Genomic DNA, 20,737 nt, shown 5'->3' with positions numbered 1-20,737 from the left:
ACTTTATTAATTACTCATTTTTATGCAAATTCTAAAATGCGTAAATGAGTGCTTCGTCGTCGCTTCATTAAAAATGGATCGTGATTGAAACTTCTAGCGCTTCGTTTAATATATTTACCAGTAGTTTCTCAGAACTATATGTGAAATAATTTGTTTATTCACTGGCACGCATTTCACAACTAGAAGTATAGTGTCATAATTATTTATATTACATATAAATAAATATTTATTAATATTTCTTCATTTATTATCTTTTTTTATTTTAAAGATTTTAAAGATTATTTTTTATTTATTTTAAATTAAACATTTTAATAAATATTTTTTTATTTTAATTATATATTTTTCATTTAATTTTTCTATAATATCTTCATTCTATTGAATCTTTTGTCAAAAAATGTATAAATCTGTTGATAATTTATTTTTTAAATTTAATGTTTAGTTTAAATATTTAGTAAATTTGATTATCGATCGATTATTTTATTTTGTACATTCTTTTTATTTATTAACATTATTATTTTCACATTGCAAATTTAACGTTCATAGAAATAAACATGATTGTTTGAATATATAAAAATGAATAAAAGAAATTAATTGCATATCATAGAATAATATCATAGAAAATGATCATGCATATTAAGTGAAGTGAATAGCGTGCCATAGAATTTAAACATATACGATACACTTATATTAGCGTATATCGATAGTTAGGAAGTCCTATATAAGGTTAGCGCATAATTTCAGATCTTACATTTTTTTTATTTCGAAACAAGATTGATGGTGGGATGAAATCCATCCTTGTCAGCGGTGTAATCAACCCTTTAATCAAATAATCAATTTTTGATATGTCTTTAGTGATTTGGCTCTTATGATAAGAAGAAAATATTTAATATTTTCTATATCTTCTTATTTAATATTTTTAATGAGTAAATTTAACCTCAATTAATATTTTAATTTTCAATATTTTACCTGTAAGTATGACCATCGGGTGCTGTAAAGGAGAAACTACCAATAACATCGAGGGATTCATCATCGGTACCCTCATTTTTTAATTCTGCAGTTTCTTCCCTTTTTTGACCATCGCTCTGTTCATAACTAAAGTGATATCCACCTACTCCAATGTTGTTTTGTTCTTCCTGCTTTATTATCGTGATTTCATTTGGATTAACTTGGGGGGCTGCAAAAGCTCCCACTATTACTGTCACGAAGATAAGGATCTGTATATAAAGAAAGATTAATTATTTTATAATGATTTGTTGAACTGTTTTTAATTTCTATTTTGGGGAAGTATTAAATTTTTGTTAGTATTATTATATTTCTATAACTTTATATTATTTTAAGTATAGTTTTAAAATTTAAATTCCATTTTTTTCAGGTCGAAAATAATTATATTATTTTGATATAATTACGCGTTTAAAAATATATATTGTAAATATCTTGCAATTCAATTATTTTACATTTTTAAAATATAAATCTCAAAACTCAGCAAATTTATTCAATTCCAGGTTCATCATCACTATTGAAGACATCTTAACTTTATTATATAACTAGAATTTTTTATTTCATATTGGAATTCAGATTTTTCGAATGAATTCTTTGATATTCGAACGATTCAAAATATAGAGACAAATCCTTCAGAGTTTAATGTTCGAAGATGTTCTTACTATTTACAACGTAATTTATAAATTATTATAAATTATTATGGTCATATTACCTTAACGCACACATACAGTCAAAAAATATAAGATTATATGTCACAATATAAAAATTCATCAATTTTAACGACGAAACATATAATGATTTAATTCGAATCTCCATTTTTTATACAAGATTCGCAATGGACCGATATCGTCGCGCAGCGAAATTATGATTAATCATCAGTGCGTGAAACATCGTACACGCACAAATGTCACAGTCCTCTTCACTTTCACTGTTACGTAAAAAAAAATTTCGGAGTCTGCGGCTGAAATCATCGGTGATTCCTATCTGTGCGAGAAAATGTGGAACGTTCACGCGACGCCTAATGTTATGATTTCTTCTTTTTTTAGATTTGACTGTGAAACCCACCGTCTTCATGGCAAAAACTTCTTCGTGCAAATTGGACTTCTGTCCCTTCGTCCTTAAACGACGAGTGATACGTGACACCAAGGATCCACGGTGCATCTGCCTTTATATAGTCGGAAAATCGCGGGTGTTGCATCCCCACCTGGTATTAGACTTGTCGGAGATTCGCGGATCGGTCTCTCCCCTAACAGTGCTAGAACGCATCCGCGATGCAACGATGCAAGTATCTCTTCTTCGGAAGAACGTTTGCATTCTTTGCCTGATGCTATTTCTCTTTAATACTGTCGATATATATTTATACCTTAAGAAAGTTGACAGTTTTAATAAAAATTTCAAATAAAATTTAGGAATTGGAAAAATGGATATAGATAGCAATAATAATAATAATAACAACAACAACAACAATAACAACAACAACAACAACAACAACAACAATAACAATAATAATATTCTTCCATTTTCTTTCTTTCTTTTCCTTTTTTCTTTTTTTAGATTAGATATAATTTTTGCACTATATATGTGGAAATGATTTATATTTTATAAATATATTTGATAAAAATTTGAAAAAAATTAATTCTTGTTAGATGGTATAATAATCATATATATAAATCTAATAGATTTTAATTATTTTAATTATTTAATTATTTTTAATTTCAAATTTTAATTTCAAATTTTATTATTTCTCTGAAGTGAAAAATTTCTTATAAAAAAGGCTTTTCTAAACAAAAGTTTAGCATATACTTTTCCAATAAAATATTCATAATATACATAGATATATATTTCTAAGATACTCTATCACATAAGTAATTGAATAGCATTATAATAAAAGAATTAATAAAGAATTATATTCTTTAATTTGCAATTTTACTACAACTAATTTTGGACAATAAATTGTTTGCATTTAATATTACTTAATAATTATTTAATAATTTAATTTTGCAGGCATAAATTGTTTTTTTCAAATGAATTTGATTAGAAAATAATAAATTAATGAAAAATTTTACTAAAAGATTTTTAAGTTTTTATTGTAAAATATATTTCTGAATAAGGTATATCCATTTAATGCAATTAGTTGTATAATCATTATATAGTATATATATATTTTGTATATAAATATTCGCGATCGAAATGACATTTGCACCTACCTGCATTTAAGTATTTGCATTAAGTATTATAATTAAGTATTAAGTATAATGAAAATAATCTTTCAGTTGAATTTCACTATAGTTTAACTTTGTCAGCAATGCCAAGGATTTTTTATATTTGTATAGAGAAATGATAGTTTCTATTTTCACAGAATATGTGAATCTACATCAAGTTCATTTATGTGCATTTACCTTACCTTATAATAAGGTCTTACAGATTGAATTATTAATTATAATACAGATAATCAGAAAATAAACAATTATAATTATAATTAAAAGTTATTAATATTATATATAATATATTATTATATTAAAAGTTTTACAATATTAAAATTAATAATTTTTCAATATATAGAATATTTATTAATATAATTCTATAATATAAATTAAAAAATTCATAATTTTAAAATTATTTGAATATTTTTTTTATTAATATTTGATTTTTATATTTATATTTTTATATTATTTCGATAAACTATATTCATGATTTCAAGTTTTGAATATATTCGCAACGCACCTGGCATGGTTCATAATCGTGGATTAAGTAAGAGACTTTGTGATGTAATATGTGAAATGTATTTATTTGAAGATAATCCTATACATTCAAATACTCAAAGTATTGTATTTGTCTACAATGTTCCTTTTTATGTTAGGTTATTTTGAACATTATTTTGTATTTTGTTGACATATATCAATTAATTATAAAAATATTTTTCATAAACTAATTATTTTAATGATTATTTATATTGCATTTTTCATTATAAGAATAATATTAACAAAATTTATTATTATTTTATTATCTATTATTATTTTTGTTATCTTTATTATTATTAATTTAAAAAATTATTTAAAAAGTAGTAAAATATTAATATAATTTTAAAGATTCTGGAAGACATTAAAAATTATTTATCAATTATTTTATATATTATATATATATATTATGTATTCTATTTCATTTTTTTAATTCATCAACAGATATGAATCTTTTTATGTCTCTAAATATAATAAATATATATGTATATAAATTAATAAAAATCACATTCATAGAAAAAAATTTATTTTTCTCAAAAATAAAAATAAATTTCCATCAAAATATCAAAAAAAATTTTACAAAATAAATTACAATGTATTTCATACATAGAAAAAAATTGAATAATGAAATTGATAAATCTTTTAATTATTTCAAATTTAGTATTAATTTCAATAATTAAAAAAGATAAAAAAGATAAAAAATCTAATATTTCATTTGTCAATCAATATTTTAAAAAATCGTAAGTATTATGTGTTGCCAAAAATAAATCTTTTGTAATTCTTTTTTTATTTTGCTGAAGAAGAAATGTGGAACAACCACTTACAAGATGTTAGCGATTTCGTAACTTGGATGATCCGCAGAAACTCATTGGTACAAAAACGTAGAAACCTGGCTATCAGTTACGAATAACCAAATGTGAAAGCCGAATCTGCAAAATGATCAATTTTTACCCCCATTATTCGTTTGGTCAACGAAGCCTCGAAGCGTCATAAGTACACGCGGCTGAGCGTCCTTGTTAATTGTGACATTTGCTTTTCTCGGTGTTAAGAAGAGTTGAGGAAAGTTAGTGACGTAACTACCGGTGACCTTGCCATTTCAGAAGATACAGAAGATGCCTCCGGCTATCGCGTCTCGAGGCATCTTCTCTTCTTCCCTTCACTTCTTTTCCCTTTCCTTTTCTTCCGTGGTTGTTTCAATATCAAAATTTAGAATTCTATCTTCTGTTGGATTCGAAAAATAAAAATATAATGGTTCCATTCATAATTCATTTGGAAGACTTGCCATTTGTGAATAAAATGTTTATTGAAGTAAATTTTAAAATCTTAAATCATAAATATGAAAATTTATATGATTATATTTTTCTTTCACACTTGATTTTCCTTATCTTACATATTTATATATATATAAATTATTACATAATAATGGTGCTTTTTTTTTAAAGATACATTATACATTATACATTAATTTGATAATTATTTTTAAATTTATTTATTTAAAATCAAGTAATTTTCAAGCAGTTTACTTGAGCAAATGGTAAATTTATTTTATTCAATCTCTCTCAATGAAATTATTTTTATTTTACTCCATTTATTTTTCCATTATTTCAATCAAAATTAAGTGAGGAAGAAAGAAGACTTTTCAATCAATATTATGTAATCCAATAGATAGAATTAAGATTCCAAGTGATTTGAAATTTTGCTGTACACGTCATTGTAAATGATTAATGTTTAAAGAATTTTTTTTTAGCTAAACACAATGTATTTGCTTGTACTGATATCTACATAAAAATACCATTAACATGTTTTTAATTCACAAGTAATTCACAAAGGGAATTTTCATATAATAAATTAATAAAATTAATATCTTTTTTTTTAAATATAAATACAATGTACAACATATTTGAAAAATATATTCTTGAAAAATATGAAAAATAATTTACAATTTCATTTTCTGAATAAATAATTATTTTAAGTTTATTTTTAAGATTTTGCAACTTTTACATTTTATTGATTTTTTTTAAAAGTAATTTTTATTTTTACATTTTTATGCGATATTAAAAAAATAAAACTGTCAAAATGATGGAGCTCATTATCTTGCTTATAAATAAATATATGTATTAATGTCTTTGATTTTATTTTATTTTAATTTATTTGATATTTTTAAGAATATTTTTAAATATTATTCATAATTTTTATGATAAATTTATTATAAAACAAGATAGTTTTTTGCTAAATTTTAAAACAAATTTCTTTTATTTAATTGTCAATTGAAATTCTATTTAATTTATAGAATCACTTTAATTTATAAAACATTTGAAAATATATAATTTAAAACGAATATGATTATTATATATATATTTGATTTATATGAATATTAATAAACGTTTTATTTAATTAACTAGTACATAACAAATTTAATGAGGTTAACTATCATTTTCATTTATATATTCGAACTTTTTAATTATTTTCTATCTGAAAATTATTTCAAATTGCAAAACGGTTTATAACAAAGTAGATAAATTCAAAGTAATTTGCATTTTATGTATATATGTATTTTAATAAGACTTGTACGAGATATACACTATTTTCTACGCATTACGTTTTTTACACATATGCACGCATACACATTATTAGCATTCTGTCGACTTATAAAATATATAGAAAAATTGGAGGACTTAATTTTACTAGTAGTTGAAGAGAACGTGGTGATAATTACACAGTTAATTTGTTTAGCCGCGAATCATGGTAAAAAATCGCGTGAAATTGCAAAAATGTCAATGAGCCAGTGTTGTTTCGTTTGTCTTTTGCGATATCAGTACATGCCGACAATATGGTCGTGCAGATGCGCAATTACATCACCATAATCTTTGTAAACCGACAATTACATGAATAACGTGAATAGATATTGAGAATGAATATTTCATCTGCTTTCATCGGTTTGTTTATTAAGTTTGTTAAGTTTAGTATAATAGAAAAAACAGATGAAGAAGTCTTGTTTAACGGATATAATAAAATTTTTTTTCTAACCTAGAAATAAAAAATTAATGGTTAGTATTACGTATTTATGTATACTTATTTATTCATATTTGTTAGTTATTAAAGAAAATTGAGAAAATTGGTTGATATTATAAATATATATTATATATAATAATTTTGAAATATGTATATAAATAAAATATAGTATTTATTTGATAATAAAAATGATAAATTATTAAAAATTTTTGAAAATTTAAAATTGTTATAATAATAATATAATTTTATTGGATGATATATATGACAATTGAACTTGGATAAAAAAACGAAAAAGAAGAATAAAATTAAATACATTAAATTAACATTAAAAAACATTAATACATTAAATTACAAAGTGATAAAAATAAAAATTATGATTAAATGCGCAAAATAAAAAATAATAATTTTAAGTTCTATAAAGAATATTTTTAGAATCTCATCCTAAGTTTATCGATAATAGTTTTTTTATAAATGAAAAATGTAAATTTTTTTATGAAGACAGGATTGCATAATTTATAGCTTTTGTATTTTTTCCTCGTGCGATAAAATATTGTTATTAAAAGACCTGGAGACAAGTTCATCGATTTCTTTCTTCATATATTTTATTTTTTCATATTTTTTTATCGATATTCAAGATAAGAAGAAATATTAATAATTTTTAAAAATATTTATTATTTAAAAATAATAATATTATTTAGTAATATTAATATGTTAAAATATGTTTATTTTTTAATTATTTATTTTTTTACGCAGTCAACAGTTTGAAGATATCATAAATATTAATAATATCTGATGTTGCATATTTTTCAATCGATTATTTTTTAATTTATAAATGACATACAAAAGAAAGAGCGAAGAATTTTCCATAATCGCATAAAAGGAAATGATGCATTCATCGACTTGTAAGTTACTATACTTAATAATGTGCATTTATCCTTTCTCTTTAATGATGCAATAACCAATCTTTCTTTTCCATGATGTAACTCTTGTAAAATTTTTTAAACGATTATAAATTTTATCGGGAAACAATGAAAAGAGTAATGATTTTAATGAATATACAAGTTTCACAGAGAGTTTTCTATATATATATATATATATATATATATATATATAATTGCAAACATAATAATAAAAGATGTTAAATAAACAAAAAAAATTAAAGATTTTATTTATAAAATTAAAGATTATCATAATATAAATCATTTCTTTTTTTATTTATTACTCCTATAACAATTTGAATAAGAAAACATTAATCTCTTTGTATTGTTTATTGGAAACAAAAATTAAATTAACATAAAATTTTAATATAATTTCTGAAAAATTAAACATTTTATTTTAATGCTCTATCTAACGATTCTAATTTTTACAATTTCTGCTTTTATATATATTATATATATAATTTTATAAAATTTTGCAGAGAATATCCAATAGCAAAAAAGGAATTCCCAATTTCATCAGGTTTGTATTATATTCTTCTATCACTCTTCTTTTTCATCTTTCAATCGCGTAACAAACGTTACAGCAAAGGTCGCACAGCTACATCTACAAGTATCTAAGAGGTAACGAGGAGTCATTCTGACGCAATAGGGAGACAACGCGAGTCACGATCGGTCAAGAGGGTTTCCTATTGAAATACCGTTGATAGATGAAATTGCATTTCCGCAACTATCATTTTTTCTGACCGCGATAGCTTATCTCCATCAATAAGAAAAATTAGCTATAAGATATTTACTCATCAAAAATATTGAATGAAACAGGTGAGGTCTAAGAATGTGAAATAAAAGTCAATAGAAGATAAAAAAATATGTGATGATAATTTTTTGTGACTCTTGATTATTTTACCTTGACCAAGATATAGCTTTCTCTGTACGTTTTTATTATCTTTGCAATAATAGGAAGGATTCTGTACTTGAACTAGAGAAAGTAAAATGTATGTATTTAAAATTTGTTATATGTTTATTATATATGTATATATTATATGTATATAAAATGTACATATATATTTAAAAATATTTAAAATTTTTTGAAAATAAAGATTTTCATATTTTTAAATGCTGAATTAAAGTTAAAAGTAAATTATTTAATATGTAATAATAATGCATAATACATTAAAAGTCATCTTTAAGATACAAAAAACTTTTTTAGTTTAACTGAAGTTAAACTAAATGATTTGAAGAAGGCCAATTAAATATAATGTCCTTTTTAAAAATTTTGTTTTGTGTAAAATAATATTGTAGTATAATTATAAATATTCCATTTTTTCTAAGTATTTTTCTAAGTATAATTAATTTTTTATTATTGTTAGTATAATTATGAATAATATTTTTATAGATTTGTTATAATATAATAGTATAATAAGAATTAATTAAGAATTAATAATTAATAGTAATAAGAAATTTATTATTATTATTAAATTAATAATATTAATTAATTATATTATAAGAAAAATACTTGCATAATTTTATATATATATTTTATAATATACATGTAATTATGTTATATATCATTATAATTAAACAAATACAAATTACAAATAATTTCAGTTTTATTATAATATCATGAGATCTCATCATATAATTTTTTATCAATTAATATTATAGAAATAAAATATTTAAAATAATTCATATTCATTATTATTATATTTTTTAAAAATAAAAATTAAACAATTTTAAAATAATATTAATTGGAAAATTATAACGTATTCATTAATAGCAAAAATAATTAATTAACATAATTTTATGATTATTTGATTATTTCCAATAAATTTTAATAATCTACAGCAATATTTGATTGGCTGATTATGGAGAAAATTATAGCTTGAATCGATTCTACAAACAAGTTGTAAGCAAGAGGTGGAGAAATAGGAGGAGCGATTAATTTTTGCGCTTAATCGAAACGCCTATCAGCATTGTGGATGATGATGTTATGTGAATGGAACGAATTACATATTGTTTTTCTTGGTGATATCATATGCTTCAGATTCGAATATAATTTATCTAATAACCTTCGAATAAATTGCCAATAAGGAAACTATTTCGATGACAATGATTATAGTAGTCAATTTAATAATAATTTCTATACAGATATGCATTTAATGAACTAAATATTAATAAGAGAATATTTTATTCATCTAGTGAATTTTATGATATAAATAATACAATATGTTAATTACTTGATAATATTTTTAATTAATTTAAATTCTTGTTTGAAAAATATATTGTAAAGAAATATGTACAAGATTCTAAAATAATATTAATATCATAATATTTTATTGTTACAAATATTGATAACTAATTAATTGATTTAATTTATTTTTATATTTTTCTTACATATTTCTTTAAATATACGAAAAGTCGATACTAAATACAAATATTCAATCAATTCTCAATTTTATAGTATTCTTCGGTTTCCTTTGAACTTTTCGTTCGTTAATACTTCGCAAGAAACCTGTAGAATCCTTCACTGGTAATTATCTTATCGTAAAACGTTGTTCGACCGACAACATTCAAAAGATTCCCAATGAATTACGAGAATCATAATGCAACGATACGTGCGCATTTGCGGCGCATAGGTGATTCGACCTCGTCACCTTGCCGTAGCTCGCATGACTGTTCTAACGTTGACACCCGCTAAATAAATCAATCGTGTTCGCGAGAAGAAGGATGCTCGAAGGATTAGAGAAGAACGTTGAAACGGAAAGTTCATGCCGCCTTGTGAATCACGATATTAGCAAGATATTGTTGAAATCATTTAAGCCAACTATTTCGATGAACCAATATCTAATATTGGCTCTTTACTTTTCGAAAGAAGTTATGCGTTTCTTGTATAATATAATATGAATTTAAAGATAGTATGAAAATATTTCACACTTAAAAAAAAATGTGAGTATACTAATATAAAATTGATCACAATTTTATCTTTTTCAAAATTATTTGTTTTATTTTTTTTAAATAACCAATCTTTTTTTTTTAGTTTAATTAAAAGGAAGATTCCCCTACCCCCTTAAAAGAGAATATCTGAATTCTCTTCTACAATTCTTTTCTCTTCTTAATTAATAATAGTGAATTAATAAGTGAAAAAATATAGATATTATTATAATTTTACATATGAAAGAAATAGATTAATTAAATAATTTAGAATTTATAAAATTTCATTTATTTTTATTACAAAATTTAATTGCTAATATAAGATAATTTATTAATATTGATAACATGTAACTTATGATTTTTATTATTAATTTTACATATTAATTTTATTAATAGTAATAATTCAATTAGGCAGAAGTGCAAAAATTTTTTTCAAATAAATAATTAAAAATTTAGTTTATTGTTGATATAGATGATTCATAATTTATGTAAATCATTAATCGCAATAATCTTCTTAATTAAGTAATTGCAATAATCAAAAGAAAAAATAGAAATAAATAATTCAAGGGAGATTTTATTAAACTGAGTAAGATAATGCCCGCTGGCATTTGAATCTTATTGTGAAATTACATAATACAATAACTGGAAGAAGGAAAGAGAGAAAGTGTATTAAATAGCTAATTACAAAGCCAATGCATTTCAGCGTTAATTGAATAACGGTGAAATTTCGTATTTGAATTTTTTTTCACGGCCACAATGTTCACATAGTTGAAGAAAGAAAAGGAAGTTGAACTCGTGATTGTTCTCTCTCTGGATGGTATTGATAATTTATCTAGTACGAATGAAATAAATCGATCGATACAAGTTTTATATATAATGGATGATTCACGACTGCGAGGCTAGACGACACTAGACGACACTTTCGAGGTAAAAGGGTAGATTTGTATCTTGGTTAACCGTCTTGCTCCTTTTTCTATTTAATCCAGAATATTGTTAAAGCCTCACAAATGCATAATATATTTCGTGCTTATGATATAAAATATCTTTGAATTGATGAAATTCAGATTAGAAGGAAGATGAATTTAATATGAATATAATGAATTTAATAAGATTTTAAGATTTGAAAAAATAATTATTTTAGAATTTATTGCTATAAATATTACTGTATTTCGTGATTACGAATAAAGATTTCATATACCTCCGTCTATAATATGCATATTATATATATAATATATAAATTTTTAGTTTATTATATTTAATATATTTAGTATATTTTGTAGTTTATTATTTTTCGATTATTAAACTATAAGATTTAGAATCTAAATGGATTATTGCGATAATTTATCATATATAAAATAAACAAGAATGATTATTGATGATCTTTTCAAACTTCAAAGTAAAGCGAATTGAAAACATATCTATCAAAGACATCAAGTTGCATTTGAACGATGATATTATGATGATGATGCAGTTTTTGATCTCAGAAACCATTGGCTCATCTAAATGATTTAATGAATTTGATTAATGTATGCTATTAAATACATTAATGTTATTAAATGTTTTGAAGTACACGCATTATCGATGCTTTTGATTTATTTATGAGCATTAAATTTCATATTTAAATTCTCACAATAATAAATGATATTAATCCTAACATATTTTTTTCGTTTATATATAATTTTTCGTTTACTCCAAATTTCATTTTAATAATTTTTTTACATTAATGGTCTTTAACTAACAATAAATTATTAACTCCTCCATTCTAATGTTTATAATGTATTATTCATATATTAATTTCAAATACTATTTATAATAATAAAAAACTTGATATTAAATATTTAATTAAAAAATTTCGATTCTTATATTTATATTTCATATTCTTATTTTATTGGTATTTCACATTTAATTAATTCAAAATTGCATCATTAGGAACTGTATAAATTATTTTCTTTTAAATATTTTTTTAAACTTCAACAAGACTATAATCCAAAATTATATGATAATATCCTTCTCATACCAAAGATATTTGTTTCTATAAAAATATTTTATATTTACTTATATTTTATATTTACTTTAAAGTTCAGTACTTTAAAGTTTTATTTGTTTAACATTATTTGTTTTATTATTGAAGTTTGAAATTAAAAATAAAAATTCATTTCATATCTTTATTCAAAAAGATTTGCACATTCATACCTCTTGTATAAGAGGGACAGAAACCACATTATCCAATTTATCATTCCAATGTCTATCATCCACAAAGAGTAATCCCTGACATTTTTGAAACACCCTTGCAACCTCGAACACCACTATTAACGGAGTATTAATTCACCTGTGTCTCGATTCCGTAGCCACCATTAAAAATCCACTATGTAGATGCAATAGTACTTGTATATCGGTGGAGGTTTGTCTGCCGACAGTGTCGTGGCATTTAACCGATCCATGCCATCGTGTTCGCCAGCTCTATTACGCAACTAATACCTTTAAGCCGGCGGCAACGATTGTGACGACGACGTCGACGACAACGAAGATGACAACAGCAACATCGACCTCATGTGGTTCAGCTTAGATTCTTGCGAAATTTTTAATTCTCCTGTGGATTTCTTATTACAGATGGAATTAAGTTCAATATATATTTATAAATTCCATTCAATTTTAATAAGGTATTTAATTCTATTGTTATTTCTTGTTGTACTTCATATTATTTTAACTTATCAATTTATTTTAATATCTTTTTTTTTTTCAATAGGATCAATGATCAGTTATTGATCATATTATTGAGTATATGATTCAATTTATAAGGTAATTATTTCTATATTACAGAATAAAAACTTTCTAGATTGGACTTTCTAAAAAATGCCAGATTCTCAAGAAATTTTCGAATGGCAAGTCCATAGAATTTCTTCCCAAGCTTTTTTTGAAATCGTTCGAACAATATGTTTAATATTAAAATGAAATTATAATATTGATATTTTTGTATTTTATCTTTTATTGTACAAGAATAATTATAACTTTTTTTTTAATAGATTTTAATGAAATTTTTTAGACTATTTTTCTTGCAACTCATAATTGCCTGAAGAATTCTAAATATTTAAAACATTTAAAATTAACTTGAGAATTACTTAATTATTATTATTATTATTATAAATCGAAAATAAGATTTAGTAATATATCATTTTACTAATATTTTTATTACAAATATCGAATGTTCTTGTTTAGGAATAAATCATTCTGTTCATCAGAAGCTTTATGCCTTTCTGTCATTTATCCGAGCGCTCAAATAGACACAGAATAGAAATAGGAAGACGATAAGTTCAGTCATCATAACTCAACACTGATATTCATCGCGACAATCATCTCGTTAGAATTATACAAGCAAACGTAACATTTGAACGCTTTACATCTGTTACATGAAACGAGAGATTACTTGGCAAGATAGGTGATGGATTCAAGTCAGTATCCCCTTCGGATTGTAACAAAATAATTGACTTCATTTTTGGTTTCAATGATTTCTGACACTGTGTTTCTGAATGTATTGAATAATTTTAAAAAGAGAAGATTTTCCAAATTTAAATATATAAAAATTAACTTTTAATCATGATTTTTAATGATGAAAAGTTAAGTAAGTTAAGTAACAAATTAGTAAGTTTTTATAAAATTAACAATTTCAACTTCTGTGAAAGAAGAATTTTAATTTTTAAAATATAAAAAACTAATTAAAAAGTTTTAATTTAAAAATTTTTTTGAAAAATTTTGATATAAAAATAATTTTTAATTTAATTATTATAATTAGTCCTTGATTTTTGGATACAAAATATGTCAATAAAAATGAAGATATTTTAATTAGAAAAGTTTTAATATATATTTAATTTAATTATGAAATTATATGAGTTTTAATTATGATCTTTATGAAATAATCTTTGATAAAATATATATTACATTTGTAAGATTGTTTGATCTTAAAAAAATAGAAATGATGAATGATTAAAGAAGAGATATATTTATTTATTTTAATTTTACAGTTGATTTATTTGAGTCTTCATATGAGTAACATATCTTTAATTCTTAATATTTACAAAAATATTAAAACCAAAATAAAAAAAATTGTGTGATTGATTTTTGGAAATACTTTTTATTGAAGATGAGAAAATATATGATGAAATCATTAAAAGAAAGTTGTTTCTGATGAATTTTATCGTATAATGTGATATTTCACATTTGTAGTATCTAAAAGTCAAGTACTACTGAATTTACATCATCGATTCGACCAAAAAGCTTATGCAATCAATTTCTATTTATTGATAGTATGACTATTATTAACTATGATTTACTTAATTAATTTTAATACATTTCTTTCTGAAATAGAATATATTCTATATTTTTCTAAAAGTTTAAATAATAAAATTCATATTTTTAATTACAGATTTTTTTTATAATACAAAATTTTACATTTTATTTTCAGATAACAATTAAATATATCATTAATTTTGACAAAAATTAAAATTTTGTTAATGTAAAAATTATGAATGTTTTTGTTCCATGAGGCAAATTCTCCAATAGTCGATCGAAGTTTTTGCCTCTTAATCCAAAGAAGAAGATTCTCGTCATGTACAATCGATTATACAATATCATCGCGCTTCACGATGAGCCGCAACAAAAAGGGAAAAGTCACGACTCGTGCGCCAATGCACGAGCGTGCAAGAACTCAACTGATTATCTAATATCGTGCTACCTAACTATATATTCACCATGAAGAGGATCTTCTGAATGGAGAAATAACTTAACGAAACCTGATCAACAGAAATTTCACTGAAAGTATATATTCAGAATAAAATTGAGAATAAAAGTTGATGGAGTTGATTTTGATGCCATTTTTTTAATCTTCTATATCACAATCGAAAAATCATGCTATTTGTATATGAATACATTCTTGCTTTTGTATTTTTATTATAAAAAAAAAAAATTAATATCTATTAATATAATGGTAATATAATAAACAAAGTAAGATAGTAATGATATAAGTAACAACACTTGATATAATTTATTACATTTTTAGAAAATATAAAATTAATGATTTTTTGGAGTTAGAAAATGTAACTTTCAAATAAGACATCAAAAATTTTATAAAGAATGAATAAGATATCTAAATAGTATAATCATAAATCAATTATACGTAATTTCATCTAGGGATAAACATGTTATCCACTGATAAATCCTGTTTTTACATTCTTACCATAATTTTACGACTTAAAAAAGACATTTGATAATTTAATAAACATTTGATAATTTGATAAACATTAATTGAATATTTTTAAAATTAATATTTCACTCTGAAAATTATTATTTATCATTTTTTGCAGTAAACTCCAGGAAAAAAAAATTAAGAAAAAAAAAAGAATCGCGACACAAAGAATATAGATCTTCTTGAGCCCAAGACTCATCTTCTTTCTCTTCTACCAATTCTTCTTTTTCTGCACCGATGCCTTACTCTTTCAGACATTAGCATAAGCAGCCTTCATCGTTAATATATCCACTGACTTTCTTTTCGAACTTCTACGTATATTTTTTTTCTTCTTCCATCCTTTCGTTTCTTTTTTTCTATAGAGAGAAAATAGAGAATGCTATTGTTCTGTTCTTCTCATAATCCACATGAAAAGACTACATAGATATCTTAGAACAAGGTTGTTTTGACGCAATCATTCTTTTCGAAGAAACGTTTCTTTGCGTTCTTTATTTTTTATCCTCTTGGGTTTGAATATATTTGCAAGATTTAAAAACTAGTATCGTTCGTGAAAACGAAATAGATGTCACAAACGAAGAATCTCATAAAACGATTAACATCATGATTACGCTTGAAAATAAAAATAATAATTTTACAAGATAATTATCTAATAACAATTTGTTGTTATGAAATTCAAGTTCCATGCGAATTTTTTTTGGATTTCTAAATCAAGCAAAATATGTGATAATAAATAATAACTTAAAATAGCGAAATAAGAATCGTAAGAATATGATAATTGTTATTTTTATAAACAATTTTTCATAATATTATGAATATTAATATAATATTATCAAAATATAAAATATTTTTATAACATTAAATATTTTTTAATTTATAAAATGTAATATAAAATATAAAAATATTTGTTTTTAGCTAAATAGTTTAACTAGTCATAAAGAGTACTAAGCTATATTAATTTTCATATTTTCATTATTAAATTAAAAGTTATTGAATATAAGTTATTAAATATAAATAATAAATTCTCATTTAATAACAATTTATTTTTTAGAAATATATATTATTTTTAAAAATATGCATAATAAACTATTTAACATAAAAAAATAATATTTAATATAATATAATATTTACTTTAAATTACTTTAAATTACTTTAAATTTATACACTCTTTAAATAATTTTTCAAGTAAAATCATTAAAAGAATAAACAACATTACAGAAAAATATTGCAATAAAAATATGCGCAAAATTTTCAACATAGAAATAAATAAAGTTATTCTATGCATCTTGCAGTGATGTAATTGTATCATAAAAATAAAATTATTTTGCTTTTGATTGGTAGCGTTTGTTAGGCGAAACCGAACGTGACTTTTGCTGAAGATCAAGATTCACCTTTTGATGAAATGAAATTGCGTGACCTCCGAATATTATGGCTTCGATCGACGATAAATTTATAAAAAATGTAAACGACGGTGAAGATCCATGTGTTGTAATGACAAGCTAAATCCAATTACGAATGAATTATGCCAATACATCGAAGCTCTCAACCATTTTTTACTAATACTTCCATTAAGAAGAGCTTCGGTCGATTGTGTAACACATAACGAGACTTTTGGAATATCGATGCCGAAGATGTAACAACCCGCTATTTCTTCCAATCCATGATTATATCCAATTTTACGCATTTTATGTACTTATTTTTAAGGTTATGCAGTTATGGTTACGTATTTTTAAATTACGTAGTATAATCGAGAATTTTTCTGGAAAATAGGCTTATATAGATCTGTGGCATTTTTTTTATAAGTAAGTCATTTTTAATCACTATATATCTAATATATACTGTGTTTCTATTACAATTATTAATATACTGATTCTTCTTTTTTTTTTAATTAAATTTAAAATTTCAAAAAAATTCACTCAATTTTTATATGAGATTCACTTTTATTTCATAGATTCTTTTTGAAAAATTTATTGCAGGAAAATAATATTTTGAATGGTTCAAAAAATTAAAAACAATTAAGCAAATTTACAATATTTTTTAATATTATTAATTCTATTAATTCTAGGATATAGTATTTTTTTTTTCTTTGCAAATATTTTTTAAAAATATCTATCTTATCAAAATGACACTTTAATTTATTTCTCGACATTTTATTTGGAATAATCATTGATTGCATTCATAAATTCATACTCCTTCCTGAATAATCATCTTCTTTATTCAACTTCCCTTAAATTGCGATATCAAATCCTATACGTTTTCTGTAAGGATTTTCTGACGACGATTCCGTCCATTGTTCCATCCAAGTTTGGTAAGACAGGGATTCGTATGAGATTACAAGCACAGTGAAATCACGTGCGATTTTCGCTCCTGAGCCGCTCTTCCTTGAATTCTTGCCTGACATTCACCGCCTCTTCCTTTGTCGGTCATCGTTCTACCACCGCCAACCGGCCAATGCCACTCGATGATTTCGACATCTTTACTGAAGAATTTTGGAAGCCTGCCTCCCTGGAAGGGGTAAAATTCGTTTGAAAATCCGGCTATATAACGGTCCCGTGGATCAAGATCGAATCAGTATTGTGATCTAGCTCATCTCACAACACTTGTATCATCTTCGACAATCCAAAGAAGTTCCATACCAAAATAACCCATCATGAAACTGGTGCGTGTTTTCTTCGATTAATAATTCGACATATCGGATCAAAAGTATTTACCGTTGTTTAAATTCGTTATTCCTTCTTCTCTTTTTTTCCACGGTTTAGAAAAGAAAAAGATGATATCGAAATTTCGTTTCTTTCCATTGGTGGATCTTCATCCTCGAAATGGAAAAAATAAAATAATTGTTCGTAAGAGATCGCCGATTATAAAACGCTTACAAACGTGTAATTAAAGCTCACAGTATTGTTATGTACTATTAACAACGATACTGCAATTACACATATTATCGTTCGTTCCCTTGTCTATTGTCGAGATGCAAATATGTTTTTAGAACTATTTTAAATAAATCATTAGTAATGGATCTTGCATAACCATCTTGTAAAACACCGCGAAAACTCACATACTTGCGACTGGAAAACAGTGGCGACTTGTATGATGTAAAATTAAAGACATATTTAAAATAAAGCAATGAGTTACTCTAGTGTTTCATATCATTTAATAATATTATATATTGATTATTAAATTAATATTTAGCATATAAATTTTATTATGTATATTACATTGCACAAATGAATTTATTAACGAAACAATTATTAAAACAATTCTATTTTTAGAATTAGGCTTCATTACAGCATACCTACGTATTTTTTGAATCAATGAACTTCTTCATTTTATTGAATGAAACATACAACAAAACATTCGTTTGCATAATTTTATTCAAGTTCAAGTGCTAATTGATTCACTTTTTTTTTTGTTACAGTTCATTGCTTTCGCTCTTGTCGTTGTCGTTGTCTATGCAGCACCTCAAGGACGTCAAGAAGAAGTAGTACTCGTCAAAGAAACACCCTCAGATAATATTGGCTTAGGTGGCTATAGATATGCCTACGAACTTTCCAACGGTCAATCTCATCAGGAAGTAGCGGAATTAGTTAACGAAGGAACTGAAAATGAAGCTTTAACTGTTCGAGGCAGTTATAGTTGGGTGGAACCACAAAGTAATACAGTATATACTGTAAACTACGTGGCTGACGAGAATGGTTTCCATCCTGTGGGTGAACATCTCCCTGCTTGATTGTACTATTTTTAGTTTTAAATAAATTTTATAAATTTCTTTAATTAAATGTTTCTTTGGTTTTATATTTCTTTTCCTTTGATTATTTATTTATTTTTTTCTTTGTTCAAAGAAATGTGTATTAAGAAGAGTTTATTTTTGGCGAAAAATAATTCTCGAGAGTAATTCTTAAAAATTTTATTCTCAAATGTATTAATACTCTATCATTAGTTATAAATCTTATCTATTACCATTATTCCTATTAAAATAGAGAAAGCCAGGTAATGCATATTGAAAATTTATTTCAAAAATAATATTTTCAATATCTCAATTATATTTATTTATATATTATTCATATTATATAATTATATATTATTTATAATAAATTATAAACAAAATAATATTATATTTTCATTCTCTATTGATATTTAAATATTTGTTCATAAAAAATAATTCACTTTCATATTATAAAAATAAATTGAAAGATAGAATGATAAACGAATATTAATGTGAATAATTGTAAATTTAAATATACATAATATTTTTATTTGTTCCAGTTTTGAGACTGTTGAACACATATAATAAATAAATTAGCGTTTCGAGGTGCAATACCCGAATGATTATATTTGTAAAAATAATGCATTAATAATATTAAATTAATTTTCCGCAAGATACATGATTCTATTTAAATTAATGTTCTGAGTATCAATATCGATTTGAAAATTAATAAATTAATAAATTAATAAAATTTTTTTATAAATTGATGATATTGAAAATCTTATTGCGAATCTTTAATTTCCTATAATTTCTAGATGATTGAAATTTTTATTATTTGAAGATTGATTATTATTTAAAGTTTTGAAGATTTTATTATATCGTTAAAAATATTTTGTGTAACTTAATTATAAGTTAAGTTTAAAATAATATCTATTTAGAAAAAATATATAAAATTTTTTATATAAATTATTTACAATAAGCTTTATTAAATACACTTCTCTTCTCTTAAAATATAATATTTTACTAATTACAGAACTAAAACAATTTATAAATTTTATATTTTCTTGTCTAAATTCTTCCAATTAAAATTTATTATTATATCTATACACATATATTTGTACAATAATAATTAGTTTCATTCCTATATTTGTATTTTTCTATTTCATTAACTAATTTCATTTAA

At 23.4% G+C, this 20,737-nt stretch overlaps 2 protein-coding genes and 1 long non-coding RNA gene across 4 annotated transcripts; 2 read left to right on the top strand and 1 right to left on the bottom strand.

Annotated features, from left to right (window-relative positions):
• Nucleotides 1–423: 423 nt before the first annotated feature.
• Nucleotides 424–2,391, bottom strand: LOC122710516 (flexible cuticle protein 12-like). The gene is made up of 3 exons (XM_043928423.1): nucleotides 2,065–2,391; nucleotides 967–1,214; nucleotides 424–816 (listed from the first exon to the last, which is right to left on the bottom strand). The coding sequence occupies exons 1-3, from the start codon at nucleotides 2,158–2,160 to the stop codon at nucleotides 756–758; spliced, it is 405 nt and encodes a 134-aa protein (XP_043784358.1). The 5' UTR covers nucleotides 2,161–2,391; the 3' UTR covers nucleotides 424–755.
• Nucleotides 2,392–6,280: 3,889 nt separating this feature from the next.
• Nucleotides 6,281–9,769, top strand: LOC122710520. Of its 2 annotated transcripts, XR_006345940.1 has the most exons (5): nucleotides 6,281–6,784; nucleotides 7,503–7,651; nucleotides 8,167–8,207; nucleotides 8,272–8,506; nucleotides 9,530–9,769. It is a non-coding gene; the product is annotated as an uncharacterized LOC122710520 (long non-coding RNA). The 2 variants fall into 2 exon arrangements; XR_006345939.1 differs by lacking the exon at nucleotides 9,530–9,769 and having other exon boundaries at nucleotides 8,272–8,565.
• An 8,732-nt stretch (nucleotides 9,770–18,501) lies between these two features.
• LOC122710519 (flexible cuticle protein 12-like) lies at nucleotides 18,502–19,578 on the top strand. Its single transcript, XM_043928427.1, has 2 exons — nucleotides 18,502–18,510; nucleotides 19,267–19,578. The coding sequence occupies exons 1-2, from the start codon at nucleotides 18,502–18,504 to the stop codon at nucleotides 19,576–19,578; spliced, it is 321 nt and encodes a 106-aa protein (XP_043784362.1).
• The last annotated feature ends 1,159 nt before the right edge of the window (nucleotides 19,579–20,737 follow it).

Source organism: Apis laboriosa, unplaced genomic scaffold (assembly GCF_014066325.1).
Source record: "Apis laboriosa isolate Shangri-la unplaced genomic scaffold, ASM1406632v1 scaffold149_cov153, whole genome shotgun sequence".
Taxonomy (NCBI): domain Eukaryota; kingdom Metazoa; phylum Arthropoda; class Insecta; order Hymenoptera; family Apidae; genus Apis; species Apis laboriosa.
This window is presented reverse-complemented; position numbering and strand designations above follow the sequence as displayed.

Coding starts and splice junctions, on each gene's coding strand:
- LOC122710516 (XM_043928423.1), bottom strand. CDS start 2,160: ATGCACCGTGGATCCTTGGTGTCACGTATCACTCGTCGTTTAAGGACG. Junction 1,215..2,064: donor AAGTTTTTGCCATGAAGACG/GTGGGTTTCACA, acceptor CTTTATATACAG/ATCCTTATCTTCGTGACAGT. Junction 817..966: donor CCCGATGGTCATACTTACAG/GTAAAATATTGA, acceptor ATTTGATTAAAG/GGTTGATTACACCGCTGACA.